This window comes from Callorhinchus milii, unplaced genomic scaffold, assembly GCF_018977255.1.
Source record: "Callorhinchus milii isolate IMCB2004 unplaced genomic scaffold, IMCB_Cmil_1.0 Scaffold5, whole genome shotgun sequence".
Classification (NCBI taxonomy): Eukaryota; Metazoa; Chordata; class Chondrichthyes; order Chimaeriformes; family Callorhinchidae; genus Callorhinchus; species Callorhinchus milii.
Window position 1 is genome coordinate 45,386,511 of NW_024704746.1, and position 26,169 is coordinate 45,412,679.

At 40.2% G+C, this 26,169-nt stretch overlaps 1 protein-coding gene and 1 long non-coding RNA gene across 6 annotated transcripts in view; one reads left to right on the forward strand and one right to left on the reverse strand.

The window, feature by feature from the left end:
* LOC121849157 lies at positions 1–5,333 on the reverse strand. Its single transcript, XR_006085118.1, has 3 exons — positions 5,225–5,333; positions 3,082–3,227; positions 1–79 (listed from the first exon to the last, which is right to left on the reverse strand). It is a non-coding gene; the product is annotated as an uncharacterized LOC121849157 (long non-coding RNA).
* Positions 4,506–26,169, forward strand: part of nup50 (nucleoporin 50) — a 26,210-nt gene continuing 4,546 nt past the window's right edge. Inside the window, exons 1-7 of one of the 5 annotated variants that reach the window (XM_007894665.2) lie at positions 4,749–4,833; positions 7,865–7,978; positions 9,959–10,037; positions 10,585–10,623; positions 14,781–14,864; positions 20,671–20,857; positions 21,113–21,745. In XM_007894665.2, coding sequence (XP_007892856.2) covers positions 9,969–10,037; positions 10,585–10,623; positions 14,781–14,864; positions 20,671–20,857; positions 21,113–21,745 — 1,012 coding nt within the window. In that variant the 5' untranslated portion in view covers positions 4,749–4,833; positions 7,865–7,978; positions 9,959–9,968. Of the gene's footprint in view, positions 4,625–4,748; positions 4,854–7,864; positions 7,979–9,958; positions 10,038–10,584; positions 10,624–14,780; positions 14,865–20,670; positions 20,858–21,112; positions 21,746–26,169 lie in introns of those variants that run through there. The other 4 variants (XM_007894663.2, XM_007894664.2, XM_007894662.2 and 1 more) reach the window with 4 other exon arrangements.

Here is a 26,169-nt window from a genome sequence, read left to right on the forward strand (position 1 = left end):
GTTCCAACATGGGGATTAAACCCACAACATTTTGACTTAAAGCAAACATGGGACAGTCTTAACTCATCGAAGTTGACACCTGAAAAATATCATTTCAAATTTTAGTCACTGCATGTAAAGGTTTAAATCTAACATGTTTTAATCATGTTTGTTATGTATATTACACTGTATAATGCATCAACATAGGGAGGTTATAATCTGTTAAATTCAATTACACAAGTGGTGCGTAGGATGGCCTGATAACTCATGCAAGGAAATATGTAAATTATAGGCATGTTCAATGAGGTGCTCTATTTATGACTTTTTTTAAGTTTAAATATAAAAATACCTAGAACAAGAAACTGAGGCAGAATGATGCAGTTGGCATGGCACCAAAGTAAAGACAATATATTGTTTCAGAAATGCCACAGTCTTTTAAATTGAGTCAGCAAGTGAGAGATTCGCCAGTCATTGAATCTGGTAAATATTCCACAATGTAGTTTGTGTTTGTATCATTTTTTAAATGTAATCAAAACTTTATAAATATATATTCAATTTTGTTGAATTTTCAAAGTCATATTATACCGCAAGTAATGCATGTTTACATCATCCTGTTGAATGTGATTTGTTCATTGACATTACATGTATATCCTGCACTATGAAGAACAATAACCAACAGAAAACAAACAGTTGTGAATCTATTTTTTAGACATTAGAGCTTGCATTAATACATATGCTTTTGCTCACTTTCAATTTAAAACTGTCTGGCATTTCAGTTTCAATTCTACGCTTAACCCATCTTTGTAAGAATGCATTAACAGCTGGCAAATTTCTCTGCAAATTATTCAGTGGCTCGCTTGATCCCTTTAAAGATGGAAAAATGTCCATTCAGCTGCACAGCACAAAACAATTCACCCACTCACAACACTGTCAATTCACAAAAGGGTGCCGAACATTCTGCTCTGACTCAACAACAATTTGCCCTTTTAGAGAGAGAGATTGTTGAAAGTTTTTTTGAAAAAGAAGAGGGAAGACAGTTCCCTCTTCCTCTAGTTCCCAGAAACCAGTGGAACATGATGAAGATTTGAATGCACCGTCCAGTGCAAGAAAGGATAAGGGCTGAAAACTATTGGATGAGCTGAATTATTCTGAGAGTTGACCTTTGGAGACCAGGAAAAAGAACTGGAAAAGTCTAACCTGGAAATGATACAGATGAGAAGGCACAGTTGAGCGTTTGAGCTCCGGGGGGTATGATAGAGACAAAGACAACTTATGGAGATAGAAGAAATCAGATTTGATCAAGGTACAGAGTGTTTTATGCATAACTGGGGGTCAAACAGAACGACAAGGTTAATTAAGGGCTCTGGGGCCAATTAACCAGGACCAGTGTAAGGGGATCAGGAGGTAGAAAAGTAGGAAGCAGGGAGAACTGACAATCAATTTTTTGATTGGATTGTTTGATTTGTAACTTGTGAGCTGAGAATAAAAGCGTTTTCTACACAATCATTGTTGAGAACATAACACTCAGTCACTGGAGCGAACAACCACGGAGATTAATGGAGTCGGAGCCAAAGTCAAAAAGAGACGGGGAAGAGCTACGAGCCAAACAAGATGGATTCAGTCATATTGCTATCCAACTGAAGGAAGTTTAGGGACATCCAGGAGTTGATATTGTTATTTTCCAGCCAATTAGAACAGTAACAATCCTAGAATTGAGGATGAAACCTGGAGGCGAATGGAATCATGTATGAATTAAGACTTTAGAAGAGGAGGGACTAAAAAGACAAAATATATATATATTGTAACAAAACACAGTAATGCAACATAAGACAATGCTCCTGGCTCTGATATCACAATACTCAATTCAAAAAGTTGTTTTTTCTCTGTATCAGAACAGCATCAGCATTGTAAACACTGCCTCCATTGGCAGCATCAGCTTTCTCTAGCTCTATGCAGTTTTTAAATTGTTTTCCTATGAAGGTTCAAACAGAAACAGGGGGAATGTACAAGTAACCAGAAATTAAAGCTCATTTCCAATGTAACTGAAATCCTCATCACACACCTTTATGTCATATGTAGCATTGATTTCTCCTGACTCCTTCATGCCTACCTCTGCAATTCTCCACATTCATGCTCCAGCTCATTCCATAAATTTCAGCCTGCTCCACGTGTCTTTCTCCTAAGACCATCTTTGCTTTCAGTCACTTTGCCCCCACTCTTTTCCTAAATTCCTCTGACTTACACCCTCTTGTACTTCTATTCAGTTACCATTCCCACTGGTGATCCACATGCCTCAATGGGTTCTTGTTGTCAACCTTCACTTAGTTACCTGATTAGACATTCCCTTGAAATTGTAATTCCAACATTAAAACAGCTTGTATATTTGCAGGTTTCTGCCTTCGGGTCTGTGTAATACAATTGGGTAAATAGGAAAAACTTTAAGGAACCGTTAACTCAGGTATTGCTGAGATTATTGTAATGAATGCAGTTCAGCAACAACCATTAGTACAGTAATAAACAAAAAAGGAGATCCTGGGAATACTCAGCAAGTCAGGCAGCATCTATGGAGAAAGGAAAGTGGGTCAATGGTTTGGGTCTGTGACCTTTTGTCAGACTATTACAGTAATGCTCATCAAAACCCCATTGCGCAAAAGAGTACAGAAAGCCCTCTCTCTCTCTGCCAAATATTTCACCTTCACCCCTTTCCAGCAAAGACCGAGAAATTAACAGAATAAGAATATCAACTAGAACCTCATCTTATACTACTGAATGGCAGTCGTTAATTTTTTTTCGAATAAAAATGAAAGGAGAGTCCAGGTACTTTCAATTTGCAGATTTCAGCCCAGTCACTGTAAGCAGAGACTGGAAAGCCAGAGAGGAGCAAGTGAAGCGTATCTTTAAGCCAGGCGCTCACAATCATGTTTCCACAGTCACTTTTGTTATACAGTAATGTAATTGCAGCGGATGTTTGCGAGCAGCGCACCCATCCTCCTGGTTGCAAATGGTACCCTGCCTTCCTCTGAGATGCTGCCTCAAGTGAAGGGTGCTATATAAATGCAAATTATTGTTTTGTTGACTGTCTTTGACTGGTTCACATCCTACCTTTCGCACCATCTCCAGTTTGTCTCCACGAACAGCTTCTCCTCCAGCCCCCAGACTGTCTCGTGCAGCATTCCTCAGTGCTCTGTCCTTGGTCCTCTCCTCTTAACCCATCTTTGTAAGAATGCATTAACAGCTGGCAAATTTCTCTGCAAATTATTCAATGTAGTTTGTGTTTGTATCATTTTTGAAATGTAATCAAAACTTGGCTCCCTCTTGGCGACATCATCCACAGACATGGGGTCAATTTCCACACGTACACAGATGACAACCCAACTTTAACTCTCTGCGTCCACCCTCAACTCCAGGACCAGTGCTATCCTGACAGAATATCTGTCAAACATCAAGTCCTGCCATCCTGTTATTTCCGTACTTTGCCTTCTAATATAACGGTCGTGCGACGTTGAAAGTTTGCGCATGCACTGTTCCTTCAAAATAAGCCACGTTGTCTTTAAGCCCATTTGTGGTCCATAGACTAGTCACCCTTCTACCCCTACCCTCGCTGTTCTCCATCCCTCCTGATCCCAACCCCCCGCTTGGGCCCAAACCCCCTGACCGTCCAACATCTTGGGACATCCTCTTGACGTGAAAGGCGCAATACAAATGTAATTTGTTGTTGTTGCCTATTTGAGGGGAGGGAAGAGACTGGCAGGAAACTAAGAACCCTCACCTCAAGTAATAAGAGATAGGGGCATATTCAACATAAGCAGTCACCCTTACGCGCCACGCTACACCAGTCGGATATTGCACTGCACTGGCTGCCAGTTAGGATTGTCAGAAATTAAAATACATCTGCGGTCCCAAATCAACCACGAGGTTAGTGTCTCAGAGCGCTTAACAGTGGTGGAGCCTGACTAAGAGCTGGGTGGTGGGTGGTGGGGGGGAGGAAGAGGTGACCATAAGCGCGGTCGAAAAGGAAGGTTTTCAGGAGGGGCTTGAAAAAGGGGAAGAGGGGCAAGGCCGGAGGGACTGAGCCTTCCAGAGTTTTGGGGCGAAGTGGATGAACGCGCGACCTCCAATGGTGGGGCAGAGGGCGCGAGGGGCCAAGCAGGAGGCCGGTGCCAGGCGAGCGGAGGCGTCGGGTGGCAGATTGGGGCTTGAGGTAAGAGGTAAGGAGCGCACTCCGCTACAACGGTGCAGCACAGAGTGACCGATTTAGGTGAGTGCTTTCGAAACTGTTTTAAGAAAAGGTCTTCAAAGTGGGGCGTGGGTGGGGAGGGGGGAGTGGCGACGTAATTGCAGATATAATTTTTTTTTACACACACACACACACACACACACAGGGTCCGGCCCAAAAAGCCGTTTTTTTTTCACGCACGGCGAGCCCAAAAACCCGCCCAATTGGGCGTGAAACACCAGCGCCGGCATCGCCCGCCAGAGCAGGCAAACCGCACGGGGGCCCGGCCGGCGGGAGCATGCGCGCTGGCAGCCCCCGGGCGGCCCAGGACAAAATGGCGGGATTGTGAGCTCACTGAAGTCGCGCGAGGCGGACTAACGGAAAGAGAGCGCGGCAGCGCAAGAGGTTTTTAAAAACACAACCGAAACGGTTCGGCTTTGTTTTTTTTCTGGGTCATACCGCACAAAGTCTTTTTTTTGTTTTTTTTAATTTTTGTTTTAAAATCCTCTACCGGTGGTGAGCGGGTGGTGGCGGTGGCGGCGGCGGCGGCGGGGGGGGGGGAGAGGGAGAGAGAAAAAAAAAACCCCAACGGTGGGCAGTGAGTGGCCTGTCGTTAAAAGCCGGTCACCTCGCGGCAGGTGAGTGGAAACGTGCGGCGGTGAGTGAACAAACCGGTCACGCGCGCGCTCTCTCTCTCTCTCTCTCTCTCTTCCCCCCCCGACCACAAGCCGCCACTCCCAAGGCTGTGCTCGCCGTGCAAACCGGCGCTGCGGCCTCTCCACACACACACACACACAACACGCACACACACACACACACAGTTCGCTCAGTTTGCATGTATTTTCTTACGGGGGAACTAAAGCTCCCGCATTTCGAGAATTAGTACGAACGGATTTAAACGTCGGGCCCAATGATATTTGCATTTTATGGACGGATAAGAACCGTCTGAAAGAAGGCGCTTCGTTGCCCAGGTCGCCAACTCGCCGAGGCCGAGCGTACAAAACCCTCCTCGCCCGGAAGATCTCTGACCTGATTAAACCGCCGCATTTCTCCTCCTCCGTTTGGCGCTGACCTGACACTTGGCGCGGGAGGGATGGAGATGTGAACCCGAGCCACGCACCTCCTCCCCACCCACCCCTCCCCGAGCGGCCGCTATAAAGAGCGCGTTTTGATCCGTGTTTAGCGATCATTCTTTTCTCTGTTTACTTTACGGGAAAATGCAAGTCAACCTATCGTGACGGCGCTCGTCCCGCCCTCGTGGGGGGGGGCGCTGGTTCATTCGCCTCGCTCGCTGGAGCTCGGTTTGTGATTGGTCAGTCGAGTGTCAATCACCGGCGGCCTGACGCAGGCAGGTTAGGTTGTAAATCCTCCTTGTGCCACATGCTGCTCCGGTGGGCCCGGCTACTGGATTCTTGGGAGACATCGCTGCAATAAAGAAGAGACTATTGTCACCTTCCCCCCCTTTCCCCCCCCCCCGTGTGCGAGGGAGGGCAATAGATAACACGCCAGTATTTGTGTAAAACACTTGGTCAGTTTGTAAAGGAAAATTCAGATCAGGGGTAAGCTTCAGTGAACCTGAGCGATCCATGTTGGGCGGGGGAGGGGTGTGGAGAGAGGGTGGGTGGGGTGGGAGGGGGATACGTTCTCTTTTGAGCCTCATAATAATTAGTAGTTAGATGATGACCAGTGAAATATTTGGGAGGTGAGGTGTGCGAGCTCGCTGTGTGTTGAATTGATGGTCGACATCAGTAGAATTTCGAAGTGTTAAGAGCTGAAACAGCATTTTGTTTTGCACGATGGTTACTATGCCAGAATTTGACGCTTGGCAACCAGTAGACATGATGTTGGTTTGATTTAGTGGTCTGAGAAATTACACAAGCAATTAAGTTATGGGTATGTTGCATCTGATTCCAGACATCAGCTATGAAAAAATATACCCCATTCTATTTCTTCTGTGAAAAATGCAGATTTTCTTTAGCAACCTTATTATAATTATATTGTGTTTACTATTTTTCTTTAACGACTGCATTTGATTCTGTTTTCGCAATGTAATTTCGTAAATGTAATTTTGCTGTTGTTGACTCTGTCAGTTGTTACGGCAGCTGCATCTTGAATAGAAAGGGGCCTCAGTAATCAAACTTGGTATTTCATGCTTTATTTCTGCTCTTTATAAGAATAGTATGTTTTAATTGAAGTGAGCAAATAATTTATATAGTCCTGTGGAGTCCTGTAGCTCAGTGGCTAGGGCACTCGTCTTGCAAGCGAGAGACCTGGGTTCAATTCCCGGCAGGGTGAAACATTGGGCAAGTTTCCTTACGACACACGCTTCTGTTTACCTAGCAGTAAGTAGGAACCTGGTTGTTTGTCAATTGGTGGATCGTTTTTCTGGGGGTAATAATTCCTTCAAAAAAATAATAATAAATTGGTTACTCAATCCACGATGGTTTGTGGGACACTGCTGTACACAATTGACTGCTGCGTTTTGCCCACAAAATATGCAGGCAATTCACATTATACAGTATATTCTGTGAAACACGTTGAGACATCTTGAAGAGGTGATAAAGTGCTAAATCAAATGCAAGGATTATTATATACAATGTAGAGGTGAAGAGCAGTTGGAAATTGTATTGTGAAGTTGGTATTTTAGGTGACACAAATATTGTGATTTGAAGTAATGTGTGGAAATTAACCCACATATTCAGGTTTTCGTGAAATATTATGGATAATCTGAAGGATGGGATGTGTATCATAAGACAGTAACATCAAAAAGTTCAGATATCCAGAAACTGAAAGCAAAGACAGTGTCCTTCCTCTGAATCTCTGATGAACTGCAACCTTGACTTGTACTTGCAGAAGTAAGTTCGTTTTTAAAGAGCAAAATCTCTAACCAAGCGAGACAAACTTGAAATACATTTAATTATACCATCTTGGCATAGTATTATATGCATCGCATCTTTTATCTTGGCATAGTGTTATTTTGTATGTTTTTGTGCAAATAATAAATACCTGGCAGAGAGTTATCTTGCTAGGGTTAGATGTTGTCACAAATGCAACCTGTTCCCACCAGGTTTCTGTGCTTTTATGTCAATCATCCCGGATTCAGCAGGACACACTGACCTAACTGATCCAAATATGGATAAATTCTCAGACACTGGTACACTTAATTATGAAAGATAACTCTTTGAAAGTTGAAAAAATAATTTACTTAAAGAGTTAGATAAACATAACATTAGTTTTAGACAATATCATAGTTCGTATAAGGCAACATGCTTGGGTAGAGCTCTGGAATACTGATTGAGAGCTACTCTCTGACTAGACCTAACTGTCTTTGCTCAGATAATAATAATTTGGGGATTGGGGAAAATCTGGTGTCCCATCAGAACAGGTGACCCAGAAAGGAATTGCACAAAATATTTGACCAGTTAGATGCGTTTTTTTAAAAATAGTATGTTTAATGTTTTCTGCTTTGCAGAAACGCGTTGATAATCTATTTAATATTTAATTTTAAAATACCTGTTATGTGAATTATAAAAAGATTTGAAGGCTATCTATTCAGCAGGTTTTAACCCCATACCTTTTGTCATTGGAAAAAAATTAACTATGTATATGGAGGACCCGCATTTAGATATTGAGAATTACAACAGTAAGTAACTTCCCTCTGTCTTTCAGAATGGGTCCTCCAAGCAACTATAGTTGATTCTTTTGATCAATTGCATGCAGTTTTGAAATTAAATCCTCGTGTATGTAATATGGTGGTCTTAACTCCTCCAAACCAGAATTGTAGTAAGTAACTTCCAATTTATTGAATCTCATGATATGGCATAATGACTTGTATTCATAGTTGCATATTCCATGGCTTGATATGAATTGTAGGTACAGGACAATAGTGCAATCTGTGCCACACTGGGAAATGTGATAAAGCCTGAGCATGCTTCATGGGAGTTTGTGGGATTGGGAATATGTTTTAGTATTTATATTCATTAGTTTATATTCCAGTCCTGGTCATGGTATCAACAGTAATTTAAAAAGTGCAGTTGAAACATTCAATCACTATATTTCATTGATGTACCAGAATTACGTTTTTTTTCCTTGCATTATGACATTTGCTGGTCAATAAAAGTTTCTGCTATATGGAAAACTTCCATACAGTGGCAAGAGAATAAAGCCATTCCTTAAAGTTCTTTCCACAACCTGGCAGACTTGAATTCAAATAAATTAACTAAATGACTCCAGTGAAATAGACACAAGAAAGTAAAACCATGAAGTCAAAACGTTTAAGTATAATGTTCATAACCTGTCTTGGTTTGATTATGGTTCTCTTCACTTGATCCTGGTCTTCCATCTTACGGATTTGTAAAAATCTTCAAGATCAAGTGGAGGTGCAATATTTTCTCTATTGGAATATGTTTGAACCCAACAACAACAAGATTACATTTGTATAGCGTCGTTCACGTTGGGAGGATGTCCCAAGGCACTAGACAGTGTACAGCATTTCAGACCCGAGCTGGGGTCAGGGTGGGGGGAGAAGGGAGGAGAGGGCAAGGGGGGGGGGTGGCTGATGACATGGTCGAAGAAGAGGGTCTTGAGGCGGGACTTGAAGGAGGTTAAGGAGGGGGCGAGGCGGAGTGATTACCCACGGTAAAGAACAAGTTTTTTTTTGGTATTAGCTTCAAATGGGAAGGCGCAATGGGTGGAAATATCATCCAGGAACAGCGCTGCAAATGTGGAGAATTCCACCCACTGTATTGTTTTTGCTCAGGCTGAGCCACATGTTCCTCATGATTGAAGTTTTTTCGCTTGTGTTGATATCAAAGCTGCAGTATTGGTACAAGGAACTTCAGCCACATAATTTGATAGGTTTAATTATGGAAAAAGTGTTTTGTTGGAACAATTTATTTATTTATGCTTACATCAGTAGTTCCTGCTAACTGGTACTCGACCAATTTGTGATGGATGTTATAATCAGAGGTGGAATACAAAAGAGGGGTATTTGGGAAATTCTTGAATTTGACAAATAAGGAAATATAGTACAGGAGGAGGCAGTGATAGATTTCAGGTTCTCTATTCCACACAATCTGAGCATATATTTTTGGCACTGCACTTGTCTTGTGAGTAAAGAAAGTTTGTTTGTTCATTTCACCTTGTATTTGTTTTTGCCCACCTGAAGATGGTATCTTGTCCCAAGTGCCATTCTTCATTTATGAGCTTGGACAGTAACTGATAACCGACTGTTTAAGGGTGGGCTGGGGGGAGGGGCGGGAGTCCAAATCATACTGATTCTCATCCAGTGCCAAGTTTTCTCCAGAAGTCATTGGTTAGTATTTCTTTTTCTTCTTGTGCAGGGAAATAAAGCTAAATGTAGAATTGTGGGGATCTACTAATTCAGCATAGGACCGATATTGAACATTGGACCTCATTGTCTGAATGGTTCATTTTCAGTGACCAGGCAGGGACTACAGGCTATCCACTAAACTATAATAAAATAAAAAATATAATGAAATAAATGATGCAGCTTGGTATACTCCATTAGGTCTTCTGTGTTTTTTCTTGCCAGCAAAACTGAGCCCTGTAATTTTGAAAGGGAAAATATACACAGTGAGCCCAGATAAACCTTTTACAAGCTACATGTTAGTAACACTTAAGGGTCCATTTTCTTTTAAATCATACCCTTGAATACAGTGTATAACTTTGATAATTTTCTATATAAAGATCCTATCTTTTCTGGTAACATCAAAGGAATAATCTCACCCATTCTGTTTTCAGTAACATAATAATGGCAAAGAGAACTGCGGATAAGGAGCTGACTGACCGGAACTGGGATCAGGAGGAAGAATCTGAAGAGGTTTGTGAATGGTTTCCATTAGTGATGGATTTCGTGATCTTGTCACATTGGAGCACAACAATTTTTCAAACAAATATTTTTATATGTTTGTAGCATTTGGATGGGATTCATGCATCCTTGAGCAGCCTTTAGCATGTTAAATGGGATAGGAAATTGAACCTGGTATGTAATGAAATCCCTAAATTTGGTGATGTTGGCAACTGGTAAGTAGATTAGAGATTGCCAGGAGGGGAGCCTGGCAAGAAACTTTGCGATTAAGAGCATGGATTTGTAACTCTTGAATTTAGAATGTACATTTATATACACAAAAGGTGGTATGGTTTGTATGCTTTTGGGAATCCTGGTGGCAGCGTTTTAAATGTAATCTCGCAAGCTGTTCTCCCAGCTGCCATTCTTGAAAAATGACCTTTGTTTAACCACTTATGGTGGAGGAACACTGCATTGTACAAAAGCAATCATTAACCTGCACAAAACACCGATTAATGCATTATTTGTACCCTGCGCTCTTATACTACAAAAATCCCATTTTGTTCTTTTTTCTCTTGAGGCTTCAGATGTGTGCAGTACCAAAGCACTCTTCACAGCTGTAAGTATGAATGGGCATTAGTGCAGTCTGAACAGAGCTATCTTTTTCAGTGGGCATTTGAATAAATCTTTCACTGTCAGTGTGAGAGTTGTTTCAGGCACCTTGCTTGAGGCCTAGTAATTCTGTCTGTGACCAGAGTTCCCCTTGTGCTTCCTTGTCTTCCCCTATGTCTCCACCATTATTGATGCTGTTGCCCTCTCTTCTTTTCCACAACTCTCCTCCTTGGTATACCTCTGGAGCTCTGCATATTTGTGATTTTATCCCTAGTGTTCCCAGTGTTTTCACTATGTCTCTAACAGCTTCTCCTCCTGCCCCTGCAAGATTACATGTGTTCTTCAGTTGTCTCCTTTTTGTCAGACATGCTTCCCCCTTGGTCAGATCATCCACAGCCTTGGGGTCTACCTGCAAAGGTATGTGAATGCTGACCAGCTCTACTTTTCTGGCTTCATCCTTGACTACAGAAACACTACTGTTCTGACAAGCTCACTGTCGGACATCAAGTCCTGGATGTACCTTAATTTTCTCCAACAAAACTTCCAATAAAATTCAGGCTGTCCTCCTCAGCTTCTGCCAGAGTCTCCTCACCTCAGACACTGCTGACCATATCAACCAATCCGATTTCCTTGTGGGTTTTTTCAACTTTTAACTCTCCTTTAAACCTTCCGTCCTGGTCCCAACCAAGTCTATCTCTGCAAAATCATCCCTTCTTTCACTACCTCACCCCAACACGGCCAAAACCTTCAACTAAGCTTTTGTCACCTCCAAACCTGACTTGTCCAACTCTCTTTTCACCAACCGCCAGCTCCACCACCCTCCACAACTGCAGCTCATTGAGAAATCTATATTCTCTCTCCCACAAGGCACTTTGAGCCTATTTCCCCATCCTCTGCACTCTACCTGCTTCATGTCCTACATTTGCTGAACCTAACCATTATCAGATGTTTTCAGCCACTTTGCACTAGCTTTCTGTCAGTCTTCCAAAATTTCCCTCCCTCCATGTTTGCTTTCAAAACCCATCTTAAAAACCTATCTCTGTAACTGCACTACAGGCCACTTGTGTCTTACCCCCACCATCTCCTTCCCAGCTTGCTTTGTCTTTGCAAGGTGCTTTGAGACATTCTCCTTGGTGAAAAGCCCTATATAAATGCAAATTATTGAATAAGTAAATTCTGGCATTTTATTGAAAAATTTAATCAAGATTTGGAGTGATTTGTAATTTGTGCAATAAACTAAATATTGTACCAGCAAGTGTGTGTTTTCACAGTGGTGAATTTGGAAAAGCCTATTGCAAGCTGACCAAATCCTATATACTGTTCCATATTATGGGTTATGTTTGAGTTTGGGTAGCATCGTTGAAACATTTTGAATTGTTTTACTTTCAGTTTTTGAGTTCGTCATGGAAAGGATAATTTGGCATAAAAGTAATTGCAAAATATTATTAATGAAACTTCTGTACAATTGAGAGGTCTGTCTAAATGGCCTTTTTCTCGAATTGCCTGTGCATTTCAGTTGTGCGATGACATGGTCTGCCCAACAGGGAGACCTATATCTACATAAATTGGGCCTGACCCATAGTGGAGTTGAGAACAATGCGAATAACAAGTTATTATTACTGTACAGAACACTAACCAAACCTTCCAAAACTGAGGTGCCATGACAGAACACATAATATGTATGTGAGTCGTTTTTTCTTTTTTTTTCTCTTTTGGTTTTTCTCTATTTCTTTCTCTCTCTCATTTTGCAGAGATCATAGCCCAACTTTACTTATGTGCAATAACCCCATGCAGATAAGTGAACATGTGAATCATCAGCATTTGGTAACACTGCATTATATTGTATTTCTAATCTAGAAGGAGGAGAAACTAGTTCAATTCAAAAATAGCCTTCTGAGTTGATATGAGAGAGTAACACTTCAGAATCATAGAGTGGACTTCAATTTCTTTCTAATCTCTACTCCTTAACTATATGGCTTGAGAGAGATCACCATCCCATTACTGTTGCTGCTTCAAGCAACGTGGGTTAAGGCAGTGGAATTAATCCACCACCAGTTCGAGGGACAAAATTGAGCGGCAAAGTTAAAAGTAATTTGCTCTGAATATACCTTCACACCATTAACATCAAATGGATAATTGTTTAAAGTTTAAAGACAGCAGAAAACTGCACTTTCAGAAGGCTCCAGCCTGCTTCACGTCTCTCGCCCGCCCCATCATTGGCCTTCAGCCACTCTGCCCCACCCTCTGGAATGCCATCCTGCAGTCCCTCCGCCTCGCCCCCTCCCTTGCCTTTTTTAAGACCCGTCTCGAGACCTTCCTCTTCGACCGTGCCTTCGGTCACCCTCTACCCCACCCACCCTCCCTGATCCCGACCATCAGCTCGGGTCCGAAACACTGACTATCCAGAGCCTTCGGACGTCCTCCCAACGTGAAAGGCACTATAAAATTTAATTTTGTTGTTAATGTATGAATTCATGAAAAGCTAAATTTGCCATTAGTGATTTTGGCAGACCACCTTGCAGGCTATAGCCTTTTAACTACGTGACTAAACCTATTAATCACAGCAACAGGTTGTACTTGTAGTCAGTTAGCTGTTCTTGAAGTAGTATTTACTTTTTGTGGTGCATTAGTTTCCCATTTAACACTGTGCGTGGACAGATAATTCTCACCTTTTGGTAACTGACTTTGAAAGAAATAAGCTCTTGAGATTGTCCATCTATGATGCAGCATTTCATCAAAAGAGTCGTTTACAAATACAGTAAGACAGTTGACCAGGAGGCATTGAGCAATGCCAAATGTTTAAAATCTATGGTTTTAGTCATTTATTTTCACCAAATGCTCAAATTTTAGCCCAGTTACTTAATTATTTCTAAAATGAACTGAATTCTATACTCCTTTGGATAGAGTGCTCATCCACTATGTTGAAGCAGATAAACTCAAATCTAAATTGTCAGTGGCAATCGACGGATTTGGTGCTCTAACATTGCTTTACGTTAAAGCCAGCTTGCGGTAGGGGATGGGGTAAGTGGTAACTGGGGTCTCCTTGGAGCTCAGTTGGCTCTAAGGTGACTTGATTTGCAATGGAATGTCTGAATCTCACTTCTCTGTGGCATTCTCAGTGGTCAGTTTCTGACCCGGGTGGGTCTGCAGAACTCCAGGGCTGGCATTGCTTGTGACAGAACAGCCAGCCTAGCTCGTTGGCAGGTCTTAGAGGGGCTGACCAGTAATTGACAGCAGGGATTTGTCTCATTTGGCTCCTGTTAGCTTTGCCTCTTCAGTGTTGCTTATCAGGAATACAACAGCAGCAAAGGTTATTTTTACAGCTGATTCGTTTCTGAGCGCTGACTGGCTTTACCTATGCTCAGCATGATTTTCCATTGTCCCAGACCAAATCTGCATCCTGATTAGTCCCAAGTCTTCAACTCAGGAGCCATTATTTCATTAACATTAAAACTGCATACTATCACCACCACTGAGATCCAGAAAAGTTACTGATGTAGTTATTTTCGTTGTCCATCTATGATGCAGCATTTCATCAAAAGAGTTCTTTACAAATACAATCAGACAGTTGACCAGGAGGCATTGAGCAATGCCAAATGTTTAAAATCTAAAAGTTATTTTCATTGTCTATTTGTACATTTGAAAATCTCCCAAGCCCCTTAAGTTGATACCTGCTGGTAGTGCTCAGGAACAGGTTCAGTGTAAATTTCTGAGTTCTTTACATTTCAAATCTTGCTGGCAACATCAGTTGCACAGATTCCTAAATCTGTTTAGCTGTGTTTCCACAGTTTTTGTGTCCACAGATGTGGAAATAAGTCCTTGCATAAACTAGAATGAGTTCTGTGCTTGCACAAGCTGAGCAATGGCTTTCAGCTGGAGCACTGAGTGCTGAAGGAGATACCTGTTACTTGTGTTAAGCTGCCGTTTATAAATTGCAGATTAAAAATGTAACACAAATTTGGTTCATCCATGAAACACTAGATTTTGAGCTGAAATTGTTTTGTTGAGAGTGATTGCATGTAGTCAAAATTATTTAAAAATTAAGTTCAAAATGCAGGGATGCTACTCCTGCTTGTCTTTCTTGCTTTTGGGAATTTGCAGTATTGAAGTAAGTGAATCATTCATCTTGTTACCTGTTGCTACTTGCGTGCTTTGTTTTCGCAGGCGGGAACCTTCTCAGTTGCAAGCGAGGATGTGTTGAAAAACCGAGCTATCAAAAAAGCTAAACGAAGAAACATCCTCTCTGAGGCAAGTACACAATTATGTAACTTAATTACAATTTAAAATGTATTATGTGGCACTTTATGCTTCCAGACATTTAACATCCTGTGATTTATCTCTCCAATTCATTCAGAATTTTCTGGCCATAAAGAAAATTAATTTCATGTCCTAAGGCATAAATTAATGGGAGTTTGGGAATAACGTACATCATCCACTCTTGACTTCCCAAAGCAAATGTGTGTGGCTGAGGGATTTTTGTGATGTCTTTCAAAATTTGTTTGAACTTAAGTGATTTCCCCTTCTGTCTTTCCGTCCCCCTCAATACTTTCTTTGCACTATTGATTTCTATCCTGCGTAGTTTAGCATGTAAAGTTGCTTTTCTGGAACATTCTGCATCATGATATTAAATGCACATATTTTCATCTCAATCTTGAATTGTATGATCAAAATGGCTGAAGTAATGTGGGAGAAATAATCATACCATCAATGCGTGTGTAGGAGGTTCTCCTGAGAAAATGTTTTTTTTTTTTGCTCGTTGTGATTTAGTTTTGATCCTGCATTCGTACAGTGACTATTTGAGTCTTTAAAGTGGCAGTCAAAATATCTAAACTCCCGCTTGTGTGATGTGCACAGGAATTGGCATCATTTAGATATTCTTGAGATTGAATGTCTCAGAAGCAGATTAATATCCTGTAATTGGTGAGAGAGAACACCAGCAATTTCAAGGCCTGTGTAGCTGACAAATTAGCTATACTATTCAGTTTCACTTAGTCTCCAGTTCTTGTGGGGAATAACCTAAAAATTATTTCAAGACAGTAATGTGATTGAGCTTTTCAGATGTCTACATATAAAAGACAAAAATTATTAAAGTTTAAATGATGGTCATATGTTGCTCCGTACCATTTTAATATCTTTCCACAAATTATGCACAGTAAGCATCAGCTACTACAGTGTGTCCCATGTTTCTAAGCTTGTAGATGCATGCTTCCTAAACCTGAGGGACCTGTTTTGTGAAGGCGCTGAACAAATGTAATTTTGTTGTTGTGAAGCAAAGGAGAATGAGACTTGGTTTATAGAATATTTGAAACAAAGTCAACGCAAGTATTAAAGCTCGGCAGTTTTGCTTTTTAATAAGAAAAGGTTTGAATTGGTGCAAAATACTGTCTGGATACAGTGCTACAAGACGCTATTCTGCATGAAAAGATAGCCATATTGTACCATATGTGTCCTTCATTCCATGTCAATCCCATAATAGGACTGCCCTTGTGAGAATTTTTTCTGTTCTCACTATTTGGTTGAAATTAACTATGTGAGGATTATGCAGCCCCTTGTTTCCTTTTATTTACACAGTGCAGTGTGTGACAATGTTTAATGCATTTACATTTTGGGGGTGATGTAAAGAAATTGTATAAATTGCAATGGTAATGCATTATTGAAAGGATTGAGGCTCATTTAAAGATACTCCAATGGAGTTCTTGATACCCCCACTAATTGGGACTGGCCCTGTTGGGGATATGAAAGCATCATATGTATCCTGTATTCTGTGTGTGTTGAATATTCTGTCTCTTAACTCTGAGCTCCTGTGTTGACAGCAAAGTTCACAGATCATTATCCCATGCATCTTGTCACAAATGGTAAGAAAGATTATTTATAGCTACTGGTTGTAATTATTGATTTTCCCTGTTCTGTTCAGAAGACCTGAATCAGAATGAAAATTGGTAGGTGTTGACTACTGGTGATCTGTTCTCCGAATACACAGAGTAGGGAGTTCAGATGAACAGTGGTTTGTGTCATTGCTGATTGTGAGACATTGCCAGTATACATTAGTATAAATGGATGTCCACACATTAGTACAGTCACTAGATTTCAATGGAACACATTGGAAAAAGCACTTGGATGTGAATGTAATAAACTTCTTTCCTTCAATTTCTCTCTCTTTCCTCCCCCCCTCCCCCACTAACCAATGATTGCTTCAGAAATTTAGGAAGAGAAAGAAATGGCTTCTTTAACTTAGCTTGCATGGGAACAGTTATAGTATTGAATGTACTTTTGTTGCCCCACCAACCAGATTAAAGCTAGAATGTTCAAATTACGGGAACAACAAACTGAGGTCTCTTCTCACATAAGTTGAGTTACTGCCAGCATTATGCATTGTTACAAATGTGTGATGTAGGTGGTGCATCATCATGGAGTGACAATTTAAATTCTATTTCTGAAATGCGTTTCATTGATTTGGAAGCAGAGTTTCAAAAGTTAGCAACTGGTGACAATTTCTGTTTTTCTTAAATATTATCACAATGTAACAACTGAGAGGATAGAAATATTAAGTCCTAAATAAACAAGACATCTACATATGTGGAACAGAAGACTTGATGGTACTTGCTGTGTACAGCAAAGTATCTAAAAGTTATGACCTGGGTACCATTTTCCCTGTTTGCTGCAGTGCTACTCTTGATTGTCCTAAATGATAGTCACACTTCTAGGTTCTGAACATTGCTTGTATCTTCAAGTCATCTGTGAGTGAAAAGAATTTGCAGAAGGAGGAGTGTCGATTGCCACTGGGTTGCCCTTATATATTCCCCAAGAGCAGTGACTGAGGTATTCCTGGAACTTCCCTGCTGTTCTAACTGAGGCTTGTATTCATTTGTATGTTAAGAATCAAGTCCATTGCTTCTCCTCAGTTGCACTGTGGTAATATAGTTTTCTTTGATGTTGACAACTAGAATGAGACTTCACAGTTTTTCTATTTAGCAGCTCCCAAAGAAAATGTGAAATTGCTAAGGGGCAACTGAGTTGTGCGCTGCACCTTCACATCCAGAACTCTGGATTGATTCAAATTGAAATAAAATTCTTCTGACTATAAAGAGCCTAATACAAAAGCTATTCCTGTGGGCGCAAGCAACACTGCCAATTTCATTTGGTTGAAAACGGTGCTTCTCAGTGATTGGTCTGAGGACCAAACTGAGCCAGTCCCTGATACCAAAAAGATTGAGAAACACTGGCCTTAAAGCTGTTAGAGGGATAGGTTTGTGTAAATTGGAGGAACAGTATAATGTTGACAATAGGAAGCTTAACTCTGTCCCTTGCCATACTGCATCTGTCATTAGTTGGGGCCTTGGTAAACACAAAATTCACCAAGAAGGAATCACCGTCTTTCAACTTGTTCTGTTTTTGAATGTTTTGTTTGTTGGATCTGAATTAATAACACGGGAGAAATGTGAGGTACTACCCAAGGTAGTTTGTGTATTAGGTTCATCATTGAGTTGTTTTAACATGCCTCATGTCAATTTTTCTCTTCCCCTCCTTTTCAATTTTCTATCCTTTTCCTGAAGAAGCAAGTACTTTTTGAAATAGTGGATCTTCACATATGGGACATTGCTAACTGGTTTAATTCTGCCCCACTGAGGATATGTTGGAGGATCTTGTGTTTAATTTTTGTTCGCATTGGAAACACTGCTTTATGTCTGTCTGCTTTTGACTGTCAAGCGTTGAAAGCTTATTTTTATTGGCACCTGGATCTCTAGGGTTTATGTTTATTAATGGAATGGTGGTTCGCGCCGGGGCATGGGCTCGGTTAAGTAATAGCTTGGTGCTGTAATAATCATTCATTTTCCTGGAAGAATAATATGACTTAGGTAAAAGGTTTCTTCTTTATCTGAATCTCTTGTATTTTGAGTTTCTTGCAGTGTTTCAAGTGTTACATGAGCTCTTAAACATTGTGGTCTTAAATTTCTTTAAATAAATGTGGAATTGTGGCAATGCTTGACAAAATAAATCATATTTCACATCATAGTACATGTACACTCTTAAGCATATTTTTAATTTCAGCATTGGAAAGGTTCCACAAACAGCGTGAAAATATGCTTTGCCATCCTGTGAAGATTGGGCTGGTTTTATGATTAGATTCATAAGAACTAGCTTCCCATTTGTTCTGAACCTGCTTCACATTGGCACTTGCCCTTAAAAATAATGATCTTGCATCCTATGGTGAAACTTGGCAGTATTTTGTGGGGCAAGTTTCTGCGGAAAATTTATTCTATTCTCTTAGATAGTATTTAGAGATTCAGAATCCACCATAAAACTGTTAAAAGGTTGAAGAGCTTGTTTTATTCAACTGTTGAGAAAAAATGTGTGATTTCAGTGATAAAAATTTGTTATGACTCAAAGCTTTTTCTAAATGAGTCACTTGTAGTTGGTGGGAAACCTATATTTAACACTGAGTACTGAACATTCTTTACACATTTATAATATGCTTACTGACTTGCAATATGCCTTGTTGAGGATAGAATTGGACGTGCAAAAGGCACCTTCAGCACTTAACAGTTTTATAAAATGTGCAGCAGTACCGTCAGATTTCAATTGCCTTGTAGAGAGGAGGGCCATTTAATGAGCGGTACAGAATTGTGCTCGCAGCTGTGATGGGTTGTTTTGTGAAATCCTATTGTTTCCCATAATTTAAGAGTCTGGCATTGACCCTTTAGAGAATTAACTGTTAAGTTTTTCAAAATGCCCGCTTGCTGCCCAATGCTCCTTTTGTATTGCTGCTGAGAATAACTGCTGGATTTTGACTAGAATGATGTAATCTTCAGAGAATTAACTTTGAAATCCATTGAATCCAAGTGTGCTCTAGAAGATGCTCCACAAGAACCAGAAATATTGATTATTCTTTACAAGCTTTAAAATTGCAGGTTTTCCCCAGACCATCCGCATGGCTTTGTACTGTTAACTCAATATTAATAGTCAAAATGGAGAAATGCAATTATTTCACTTGATTTCTGCTACTGATGCCTTTAATTGGAAACTGATTAGTGGTACTTTTAATTAACACTTTTTGAAGCCTGAGCACTGGTTTCTATCCACTTGCAGATATTACATCATTGTTCAAAAATAAAAGTAAAATAAATACAAAGAAAATTGAGATGCTAGACTTAATTGTTACATCTTTGTAAGATGCAGGACCTGGTTAAAGTTTTTTTTTTAAAAATGGCTCGTCTTGAGATCAAGAATTGATTGGCACAATGTTAAATTTCAAAAAAATAGTTGTCCTGTAGAATGAGCTATTTTTGATTTATGTGTTGTAGATATTTTTACCTGTGCAAAAGCCAATCCTAATTTGGTTACTACCAGTGTTTGTAATTCACAGTGCAATTGTGCTACTGATGGTCTATGAGCTAATTTATCTGTAAAATGGATATTAACTGCAATCTCTGCACAAAGGCTAATGTGTTGATGGCAGTGCAGCACAGGACGGGTCTTGACTAGATCTGCACAGGACAGGTTAAGATCTTAAAGGCATAGCTTTACTTGATTTCAATCAATGTTTTTTTTAAAACCTGTATAATTCATGTAAACTCAAACACAAGTGGTCCTTTATTTGTATTTGTGGTCTTTTTAAAATGGTAGGAAAGCCTGATTGTTCAAACCAGTTTCATTGAGTGCTCACTGATAATTTTGGGTAAACCCATAACTTTTGAGTTTTTAGCTTGCCTGTTTGTTGCTTGCTGAAAAGCCATTCTTGTCAGTTTGTTACCTCATGCACCAAGAGTAAATTCCTTATGTTGACCCTGATGGATTGTACCAAATTATGAACTGTATATAACTTCAGTGTCTGATTTCTGAAACTTGTGCGTGTTATTTTCTAAAATTAGTCACGTTTAGAAAATGCCGCATGACCAAGCAAGGTACTGCAATGACCTGTACAGAGACTGGAACATTTGAATTTAATATTTTTGATGCATTTTAATGCAGGTGTTAACTCTTAAACACTACTTTGTTTTCAGCTATTGTTGTAAAGTGGCATGTCAAATAAATATTTTATCTTGCATTGTTTCAGTCTGAAGGTAGTGGAGTATTCAAAGGGTTCCCTGGGCTTGCCCCATCAACTGGAATTCCTGGGTTTGGAGCATTTGGAAGCGGTTCAAGTTTCAAACCTCTGCAGGGATTGTCCAACGGAAGTGGAGCGTCATCCTCTGCCTCATTTGCTACGTTCACTTATGCTAGTGATATAACCAATAGAGTGGGTGAGTAGTCAACTTTGTTCTTCAAGTCGTGATATTAGTAAAAGAAAGCATCTGAGTTTAGTGGAAGAAGTGTCTCTTTTACATCACTTTCATGTAATCACTATCAAAAGTTTGTTGTATACATGTTGTAGAAGTTGAAACCTCATGTGTATTTAAAGATTTTGAAATGAAATCATGATCTACATAACTAAGATCCAATATGTTTATCTCTTGTTTTATTGTAGCAGATCTAAATGTTTAATTCCCCTTTTCTAGATTCGCTTAAGTCTAATGGTCCTCCACAAAATCAGTTAGCAAAGGACGAAATGGGTACAAAAACAAATGGCATTAATCTGATCAGCTCTCAAAGTAAAATGGGCAGCACTGAGTACAACAAACAGCTAGCAGCGCTGAATTGCTCAGTCCGAGACTGGATCACGAAACATGTCAATGAAAATCCACTCTGTGACTTGACCCCAATCTTCAAGGACTATGAGAAGCATTTGACAAGCATTGAGCAGAAATATGGCAGCAGCTCTGACAGTGGCTCAGAAAGTGGTACCAGCAACAAGAGGCCAGAAATGCAATCTGTTTCCACGTTTGGTGCTTCCAAAATACCACGAGGTGCTTCCCCATCTTTATCTTTATTCTCAGCTGACAAGAGCAAGGATACAGCACCATTCACCTCCGAGAAAAAGGCAGACATCACTTCAGGAAATAGTGGGAATGCTGGCTTCCTCTTTGGGAAAAAGGTGGAAAACTCTCCCATGGCCGGCTTCTCTTTCAGCAGTGGTGTCTCAGGCTCATTATTTGGAAAAGATGGTAACCAAGGCAAGACTGCTGCTCCTACCTTCTCCTTCACAGTGTCTGCCGGCAACTCAGAAGAAGTAAAAGACAGTGAAAATAAAGGTATGAATGTGGTACAAATGTAATTTAAATGAACATGACTTTATATGTATCAATTCAAAAAAAAAAGTATTCTAATTTTTGCATTTGTTATAGTACTTTTCATTTTGAGGGCATCTCAAAGCGCTCCACAGTAATGTGTAGTGATGAAATTTGAAAGATTACACAACCCAGAATAAATGTAATGCCATTCAGTGAACACAATTTTTTGGCTGGGTCTCATCACAAAACAAGTACTGAAGTGCATCTCAATCAGATGTTTTCCATTTCCCTTATTCTTTCTCAACTGAGAAGGTTGATGTGCAATGCCCTCTGTTAGAGACTCTGAGCATATTTATTTTTAATTAAAAATGAAACACTTTGTCAGAACAGCAGTCATTTGTAATTGGGAGTTTAACACTATGAGGCATCTAATTGACCTATTTATGGACTGATTCAATTTTGATGGATTTTATGGATATAGTCAAGCTCATTTGGAGTAGGGGAATAGGATGGATGGCATATATCTGGACCAGTAGAGGTGATGGGGAGACTTATCTCAATACTGTTTGCTGTACATGGCTGTTTTTAACTAGACACTACAACCTATAGTAAATCCTGAGAAGCACTTTGAGACCTTTCAATGGCATGATGAGGAGCTGTATCAAATGCAAGGATGATTTCTTTATTTTGAGTGGCTATACAGATATTACAGTGCATTTGTTGGTGCCGACAGTTGACAATTGTCAGTGTACCAGCATCATTCATACAGTGGGGACTATTTAGTTATTAAGTTAGAATGTTTGAGTTTTATTGTATTGATATTGCATGTTTTTTTAGGGTGGTCCAAGTGCTCAATTTTGTCTTCCAGATAAAGGCATTCATGCCTAGGGTGTGGGGTAAAGATAAATTTCACCAGCAGTTGAGAAAACCAGCTCTAAGATTAAAAATGTGTGGTCATTTTTTAGGCACAAAATCCTGAAGGAGTCAGGCAACCTCTTAACCAAAAAAAGTTTCAAAATGTATTAATGTACCATTTTTATTTTCTGAACAAATTGTAATTGTGTAATTCTTGGCAATTTGAGTGATATCTAATTGATGCTTCGTTTAAATTGTGGTTTGGAGAGAAGCAGTTGATGCTCATATACTTTTCCTGCTTTTGCCACAACCACAGCTATATTGGTGAGAAAACAGCAACATCTTTTATTTGGGCGCCTTTTGTTGCACTTCAAACTTATTAGTTTGATTCCCTTTGCTTCTCTCTTGCAACACCATTAAGGGGTACAGATTCATTTGTACTTAGTGCTACACGTGGCTAAAATAAGGAGGTCGACTTCTTTGCAGTGTTATCTGCTAAAATCAGCTTTGTGATTGAAAGTTTAACTTCCAAATCTCTAGGCTTATGCGAAGTAGCTCACCAGCTTCAATATTGATTCAGCAAACAGAATTTTTTTTCATTTACCTGATATTCCACACATTTCACCCCCAAAATATACAGTCAATTCACTGTGAAGCGCATTGAGACGTCTCGAAGAGGAGATAAGGCCGTATATCAAATGCAATTATTATAATGATCTGAAGTTGTGAAAAGTAGGTTGTTGTCACTGTGCCATTTCCCGAAAACCTTGAGATAAAGCCAAGGACAAGGTTCTTGTTAAATCTGTTTTGTTCCTTTTCATATTATGACTTTAGTTCTTGTTTCCGACTATTCATGCAGGGCTTCTCAAACTTTGTCACAGTGAACCTCCCTAAGCTTCAAAAAAAACAGTCTCCATGTAGTTTACTAAGATAACATAAATAACTAAAAATCCTATACTTTGAATACGACTAATAAAGTAGATCAATGTAATTATGGTGTGAGCATCAAAAGTACTAAGATTATTTCATAAAGGGCATTTCATGTTATTTCACAGTTTGTATAGCGCCTTTCACGTCGAGAGGACGTCCCAAAGTGCTTGACAGTGTACAGCATTTCAGACCCGACCTAGGGTCAGGTTGGGAGAGGGAAGGGGGGTGACCGATGACATGGTCGAAGAGGAGGGTCTTGAGGCGGGACTTGAAGGAGGCTAAGGAGGGGGCGAGGCGGAGTGATTGAGGGATGGAATTCCAGAGGTACAAATGACAGCAGTCAGTTATCTGGATGTTGCATATCACCCCACCCCCCACCCCCATGACATTTGAACAAGTGCCTTTATTTTTGAAAAAAGTAAATGGCTCTCTTTTAGAAGGAAAAGGAGCAATAATTGCTTTGAAAAGTTTTCTTTTTTGCATAAATTCTCATGAAATCACTGCTTCAGTGGAAACTGCAACTGCATTTTTCTTATCAATGCCTTGCCAAATGGGTGCTTACCTATCTGAATCGTAAACTTGCAATTCATGTTTATTCTTATTGAAAAGTGTAGGGGTAGGAGGGTGGCTGAAGGCACGGTCAAAGAGGAGCGGCTTGAGATATGCCTTGAAGGAGGCAAGGGAGCGAGGCGAAAGGACTGTGGAGTCAAGGGTGGGGAGGCTGAAGGCCTGACAGCAAATGGTGGGGTGGGCCGGGCGCCTGTCTGGTTGGGCGGATAGGGTGGGATCATGAAGTGCTCTGGATTGAATAGCTGGTGTTTTTCAGAATCTTGCCATTTAACTTTGATAATTAAATTAATTTGAATATTTAATAGTTTTAGGAAGTTTTGTATTGGTGCGAAGCATTTGTGCTTCAATCATTAGGATGTTCTGAATATTTCTGTGGATGCAAACAACATTCTGTGGCCCATTTCTACTGTAATAATAATCCTTTCAATTGATGTACAGTACAATTTAGGTTCATTTAAGATGTCAGGAAGACTTCCTGAAATGCTTCACAGTTCTGGATGGTCACCTCAGCTTGTGTGGATGGGGAGGGTGGGTATGAGGGGAATGCTGGCCAAAAATGTTGCCATGGATATGTTTTAAGGCGTCTTGAAAGGGGGCGGGATATTGCACCTTATCATGTTGTTGAGACTTCTCAAAATGCTTCACAGAATTTCACATTGAAGTAACTGTATAATGGTTGGTAAACTCAGTAACCTATTTGCGCACAATATCGTCCCAAAAAAGCCATGAAATGATCAATTTTATCTGGGTGATTGTTGGGTGTGACACTGGGAGAATCTCCCTTTTCTGTTCAAATCTTGCCACAGGACCTGAACAGGTAGATGGGACCCAGGATTAATGTTTGTTCCAAAGGATGACACCTCTGACTATGCAGCACTCCCCCAGCATTGACTTTGGGCTTCTGACTCTGAGATGAGTGCTACCAACTGAGCAAGGCTGACACCTAAGCATGGTATTGGTGAAGGATTAAGGAGTGAAATTAGTATTAGAGGCTGAAGAAATGCTAGACAGTCCAACAACAACTTTACTGTACACCCAGTCTAATTTACACACCTCCGTCAATGGAAAATACTGCATAGAATGCCATCTGTTGTAAAATTAGTTTTTTTTTAAAAAATGAACTGTCTCCCTTCTGAAGGAGATGCTGATTTGTGAAAGGGATGTACTAATACTAATTTTCAGTCAACAAGCTGCCTGCTACAAGCTGGTTATCCATAATCCCCCAACTGTTCCTCGCTCGTTTGTAAACAAGTGCTATAGAGGTTCATTGAAAGATTGGTCAAACACTGAGTCCTGGAAGGGGTGGGGAGACAAAATGTACAGGTTTACATTTTTGTGGTACAAATTATGAGGAACACGGGCTATTCAAATTTTGTTTTTTCAAATTAGTTTTTTTTTAAATCAAACAATGTCAAAAATGAAGGATAGTTGGTCCATGTGTTTGAAATGTGGAGATTGGCGTATCTAGCTCACATTATTTACAAGTGGTGTTGATCTGTCTGTTACCAGGAATAATTTTATAACATTCTGAAACTCCATGTAAATTAAACTGAGGCATTATAGCTTTTAAGTACAGCATTAGATTTTCATGGAAGCTGACCGTGTGCTTGTCTTATTGAAACAAGTCGTCCTAACTGCAGTATTTACGAAGCAACCTACAATTCTTGCTTCTTTAGTTAAGACTGCTTGTACCAACAGTATGTATCTGTGAATCTAAGGTGTGTTTTGCATTTCCTGTGTATGCACACGCAATTGTGTGCAATGGGTACGGTTTACTGCTGAAGATTTTCCATCAGCTCACAGCATGTTGCTGATGATTATTGCTACTTGGAGGGGGGAAGGATATTCTAACGTTTACTCTGAATACGAAACATTCTGAGTCTGGGCACACAGCCATTTCAGAGCTCCCATTTGTCATTTGGTGGCCACATAACCATTTCATGTTGATCACTATGCAGACTACGTATACACTTCCACTGCACAACTAAGTAAACATTAGACTTATTGCACTGCAGTTAATTCTGCTCTGTGCTTTCAGGTGGAATGTTACGTTTTTTAGATTCCACAGTAGAAATTGTTCTCTTTCGAAA